Source organism: Brachyhypopomus gauderio, chromosome 15 (genome assembly GCF_052324685.1).
Source record: "Brachyhypopomus gauderio isolate BG-103 chromosome 15, BGAUD_0.2, whole genome shotgun sequence".
Classification (NCBI taxonomy): domain Eukaryota; kingdom Metazoa; phylum Chordata; class Actinopteri; order Gymnotiformes; family Hypopomidae; genus Brachyhypopomus; species Brachyhypopomus gauderio.
In genome coordinates this window covers 8623807-8629673 of record NC_135225.1, presented here as the reverse complement: position 1 = coordinate 8629673, position 5867 = coordinate 8623807, and the positions used below count along the sequence as shown (strand labels likewise).

General features: G+C 39.3%; 1 protein-coding gene across 1 annotated transcript; it reads right to left on the bottom strand.

The window, feature by feature from the left end:
• Window positions 1-2070: 2070 nt before the first annotated feature.
• LOC143476681 (interferon-inducible GTPase 5-like) lies at window positions 2071-5435 on the bottom strand. The gene is made up of 3 exons (XM_076974984.1): window positions 5299-5435; window positions 2906-3449; window positions 2071-2784 (listed from the first exon to the last, which is right to left on the bottom strand). Exons 2-3 carry the CDS (start codon window positions 3447-3449, stop codon window positions 2144-2146), a joined length of 1185 nt encoding a protein of 394 aa, XP_076831099.1. The 5' UTR covers window positions 5299-5435; the 3' UTR covers window positions 2071-2143.
• Window positions 5436-5867: the final 432 nt, after the last annotated feature.

The window sequence follows — 5867 nt, the reverse complement described above, 5'->3', positions numbered from 1 at the left end:
CAATAGTTACATTTAATTTCTATATTATGTTTAAAGGGTAAGCAAAATATATTGTTGCTAATGCTAGTGCTAAGCAAAAACCCAAAATCACAACAACACACATCTGCCTTATTTGAGGAATGTGTTCTCGTCTCTTGTCTTTCCCATGGTTAAGAGAAATAAGCCTCTGTGTAATGTGATGAATTACTAATTAAAGGTTCTGTCGATGTTGTCTACAATGCTCATATTTGTTGAGTCCTGATAGTAATTGTGACGCGGGAACAGAGGCGGCCGAAGGCGAGGGTTGCATCGAATGGCTTTTATTCTCCATTCAGAAAAACAACACAAAATAGCCAAACAGAAATAACTGCAAAGCAGCAATTGTAGCGTAACTTCCAAAATCACTAGCACAGACAGGGGGAGGATGTCCAGAGATGAGCTTCCAGCGGGGCAATGTGCAGCACTGGACCAAATGACCTGCGGGAATAAAAAGGTGCACAACACAACAAGGGACAGGTGCTAGTATTGTGGTGATTAGGACCTAGGGAGTGATTTGGTGCTCGGGGGCGTGTGTTGGGAAGCGGTGTGAGCTGTGACACACGTCCTCTGGTGGCAACCTAACCTCCCCACATAGATAGTAATAATGGAACAATTTAAATAAATTAGAAACACTAGTTGCAACACTAAAAGATACAATAAAATGCTGGTGACATCAGATGCCAATGTTTACTATAACTTGACATTCTACAGTAAAATACTGTAATACCTTTTACAAGATTTCAACCTTTTGAATACAGCAGCCATACTTTTTATGAGTAAGTTACGGTAGGCTGGGCTATAGCTGCAGTGGCAGACTTAGCAATTTGGGGGCTCAGGGCCCTCCACCGAGGGCAGTCACCTCCCAGACGCAGGACCGAGTGCGTCGGATCCGCCCTTCGTTGTGGGTTCGGGGCACTTGGTCCTGTTGGCACCCCGGGACGGGTAGTGCCCTTGGTGGGGGAGTCTGTCACGTTGAGGACCCCGGCCCCTCCCTTTTGGGTGTGTGTTTACGTCGTCTACGTCTCCTAGTCTGCGTCTGTGGATCTCTGTGGGTGCGGTTGTGTCTTGTGCTGATTCGTCTCACCTGTGGCTCGTCTCGTCATCACGTGGGGTTAATGTGGTTTGTCTACTTAATGTGCGTTCGCGCAGTGTCCTGTGCTTGTCGTTGTCAGAGTCATACGTGTCTGTAAGTCTCTTTGTGTTTATACGTGCGCTGTATGCGCTATTTGTGGGTTAAAAATAAACCTTTACGTTGTCGGAACGTGTTGGAGTCGTGCCTCGTCCTTCAGCCGCCGCCAGCGTCACATCAATAAAGTAACCAAGTTACTTTTTAAAGGAGTAATCCGTAATCAGAAATCAGATTATTTTTCAAGGTACCTAAGCCATCACTTACCATATGTCTGTCATTTTACAGGAAATTTTGTTAGTGTAGTTTTAGCACGGAAGCTAAATAACTTATCCGGCTCCTCCAAGCATTTCTGTCTCTGTTGTTGAACATTATGCTATGCACTGCCAGTACCGTGATTCACTGGAGTTCACTGGGAGATTATTTGTCATTGGTCTGTACTGTAGGCTATAAACCACGTAGCATGTGAACTAAGTTCTGTTTTTATCTCTCAACAACAGGACCATTTGTGTATTTTTCCTCGACCATTTAGATACACCACTACACTACATGGTTAATGTGGCATACAAGGCCACTATTATCTATATCTTTTATTGGATGTCATAATCCATCTCTCCTAGTAACCAATAGCAAATATTTACCCTCATCCCACCCAGCATGGTTATTAGATGTGTACAGTTGGGTTGATTTTTATTTGTCTGAGCTAACCTGAACTTCTCATTATTTTATCTATGCTTCAGCATCATTAGTAATAAAACTGAGTTTGAATTAAGTTCAACAACAAGTAACATGTAACATCACCCAAAGAAAAATAAGAAACACACATTTTCAGTAATTATTTGTTTATAGTTTATTAATTAAGAACTGTAAAAACTTTCATAACATTAAATCTAGTTTGAGAAAATAGCTGTTCAAATGTGAAATAAAACAAAATAAAACTGATAAACAGAAAATGCAATCTAATGCAATTTTCCTTCAATAGATTGGGGAGATTCATTTTTACACTTCTGTTTTTAGTACAGCCATGAGTACATTGTGGGCATCTTCAGCCAGCTCATTGAGACATTGATTTAATACGTAGTACACAGTGGCGAAGGACAGTGAACCAGATACCAAAGACCCCAGAAAAGGGATGAGACCCAGCCAGGTTTCTGCTGCTGCTTGTACAGCAAGAAAACTGCTACCTGTCAGCAATTTAATGACCATATCTTTGTTAATTCCTTTATTCAGATTAGACTTTACCAGAGCTTTCAACTCATCTACTGGCTTCCTTGACCTATCAGAGAGTTTCTGCAAGGAATCAGGGTCAAGACCAAAAGCATTATAATATTTCTTAAGCTCAGTCACCAAAATGCCAACATCTACACTGATTGATACGGCAGCATTCAGCAAAGGGATTGGTATGGCTGCAACACTAGCAGAGAGCAGAGCCAGTTTCCATATGTTTTTCTGCAGTTCCTTCTTCTTTCTCTTATTGATCTCTAGAGTGATGTTTGGAAGTGCCAGCATCAGCACATGTCTCTTGTGCTGGGGCAGCTCCTTCTCCATGGTCTCCTCAAGGCAGTTGAAATCATAGAGACTAATGTCAAAGCAAGATATGAGGAAGACAGCAGAAGATTTACCTTCAATTTTTCCCAGACCTAGGATAAAAAAAATAGCTTTGAACATCACATTTTAATTACTTAATTACTAAAATTGACTAATCAATTATCCTGTAACCACTTTTGTTTCCTAATAAGGGTAATAAATTGATAACTAAACCTGCAATGCAGTCCTTTCGGATATCATCCAGTGTCTTTTCTTTGTTGAATGTTTTTTTTCTTTGTTCTGCAGCAATGTTGGCATCAATCTTTGAGCGAACAAAGTAGAACTTCTTATTCTGTTTACCTATCTCTGCTGCCAAATTGGCATGGTACTCTCTGAATCGATCTGAAGCAATGATGATGAAAAAATCATAGCTTTCAAACTTCATTTTTTTAAGATACTCATCAGCTTTGAAGTTGGGGGTTCCAATACCAGGGAGATCCCACAACTTCACATTTGGGTATTTAGGGTAAGAGTAAGATGTAGGAACTGTAGTGGTCTCTACCACACCCGTTTTGGCACTGCCCTCTTCGTCATCCCCCAAACCCCTGAAGGCATTAACGAACGTGGATTTTCCAGAGCCGGACTCCCCTGTCACACCAATGTTCAGCTCCACACGGTCTTGCTGAGCAAAATAATCCTTAATCTTGACAATGGATGATGGCAGATCTTCACAGGCCAATGATTCTTTAATGTCGTCAAGATTGATTATGTCCGCCATCTATAAAATAAGGGTAGAATTTATGCGTAGAACTTATGCTTGATCATACTTAACACAAGAACTAAAAAAATAAATAAATAAATAACACAGGAACTGATGCACACAAATCAGTGAAGATAATAAACGCCTACTGGAAATATAAACTAACATTAATCTTCAATAACAAGGGTTAGAATTAGGATCTGAGTCTGCTTTGTATGCAGTCAGCATGGAAAGAATAAAAAAAATCTTTAAAAATACATAATCTCACTGGTATAATTTTGTGACAAGGTACCAATTCTTGTTGTTTCCTGAACTCACATTTATGTAAAATTCCACAAAATGTAATTGTTTTATAAGGTTTGTAAAGGCTAAGGTAATATCTGAGGTACATAACTCTAGGCCCATGGTGGCTTGGTGGTTAGCACGTTTGTCTCTCAGCACTGGGGTCTTGGGTTCAAGTCCCTATCTGAGTGGAGTTTCCATGTTCTCCCTGTGTCTGCGTGGGTTTCCTCCCACAGTCCAAAAACATGGAGGTTAGGTAAATTGGCAATCCCAGACAAATTCTCCCTGAGTCTGTGTCTCTCCCTGAGTGTGTGTGTCTGTGTCTCTCTCTGTTCAATAAAAACAAGTTGTTGTCTGAGTGTGTGTGCATGAATGTGTGTGTGCGCTTGTGTGCCCAGTGGTGGATGGTGCTCTGCTACTAGGATCTGTCCTCTCTCCCCTTCCTGCACCCCATTCAGTCCCCCAGGGGGCTGTGGATCCCGGTAGAGAGTACGCTGTGCGCAATTGGCTGCCGCTTCTCGCTGGTGTGTGATTGGTTGTCTGTAACGTAGCTGTGTTAACAATTGTAAAAGCGCCTTGGGTATCTAGATAAGGCACTATATCTCGTTCGCACGCGTTAGTAAGGCGTTCGCACGCGTTAGTAAGTCGTGGCCACGCGTTATTATTTTTTTACATGATGTCACTTTACGGGCTCCGTATTTGAGTAAGTTTAAGTAAGAAAATAAATGTACATAGCCGCTACTAATACTAACATGTTATAAGCTAAATGTAAGTTAAAGCATTTCATTGTATTGCAAGTTTAAATTTATAATTTATAGTACAGGGTTAAAGTGTATTGATTCGTAGGTAAATTAAGACATTCACAGTTGTATATTTGTATATTTGCTTTATTCATATTTGTGATATTGTGATTACAGTTCTCACGTTTAGGGAGTTCAAAAAAGCTCATGAATAAACCCTAATCAGTACAGTTAAGAACAGTTGTGCTGTCGTCATTTTTATTATAACTGAGGGAGGCACACAGTATTTCAATGAGTTTGACTTAGACCACACTTAGACCAGTAGCAAGATGACAATACATACTGACATTATGTGCCACGTGTTATTCAAAAGTAATGAATACATGTTCTTATTTTGTTAAGGTTGAATATAAAATTGATTCACAACACCAGCAGCCTTTTTTGTCTCCTTGTGTAACTGACAGCATTTTCAACCAACAACAGTAAACCTTTGCCACAACAAGAGGAAAACATTTGTTAAACATTTAAAAAATATATTTTATTTAATTAAAATTGTGTCTTTCTGCTACCGGTCCTAGATTTAAGGTGCCATGGTCAACTAAAGTAAAATAAATGTGTAATGCCAAACTATCAGCATTAGGTACTTTTATATTAATCTCTTTTTTAATCTGTTAGTTTTATCCACACATCGTTTTGAGTTCTCTTTTGAAATGTTTACTCATTGTAAACCAGAGTCCAATCAGTAGTTATGATTTTCTTTTACTTTATCTTCATTTCATCTAATTCAATATGAGATTGTGTTATTATAGCTCTTTATAAACTACGAAAAGTCTGTTTAATCTTACCTTTAAACAGCAGCACAAATAAACAGGACTGAGATGTTTAGAGGAGTATGCCAAAGCCCAAGTCTCCAGATGAAACTCTTAATGAATGTAACAAAACCGAATGTAAAAGTACAACCGAAGAATACAGATCCCCTGCATCAAACGTGCATCTGACAGTTTCTCTGCTTTTTCAGTGGCTTTTGTGGTTTATTCAGAAGTGATACTGTGAAGATGATGAAGTGTCAGTTGACACTGTCTTACTTGTATAAAGAACTTTCTTACAAAGTATCGAATCAAGCACCATGGACTGCTTGAGAGAGGTTTCAGTCAAAAATGAATCTCCTCATTTGTACAGCTGATTTTCTTCACATTTATATATAAGTTGTTTATACAAAACTAAGGCCTCATATAGGCCTATTAGAATCTTTAGTTTCTCTGAGGCTGGGAAACACAAGAAGAGAAGCACCCACAAGACCCTGACCTATGCCTTTTTAAATAAGGGATTCCTCACTAAACAAGTACCATATAGACACCAGGCATTTTTACTCTCTACCTACATCACCTCATAAGTCACTACTGTCATGGAAATT

Excerpts from the sequence above, each read along its gene's own strand:
- LOC143476681 (XM_076974984.1), bottom strand. The coding sequence starts at position 3,449 with ATGGCGGACATAATCAATCTTGACGACATTAAAGAATCATTGGCCTGT. Across the intron at positions 2,785-2,905 it reads CCGAAAGGACTGCATTGCAG|GTCTGGGAAAAATTGAAGGT; the intron begins GTTTAGTTATCA and ends TTTTTATCCTAG.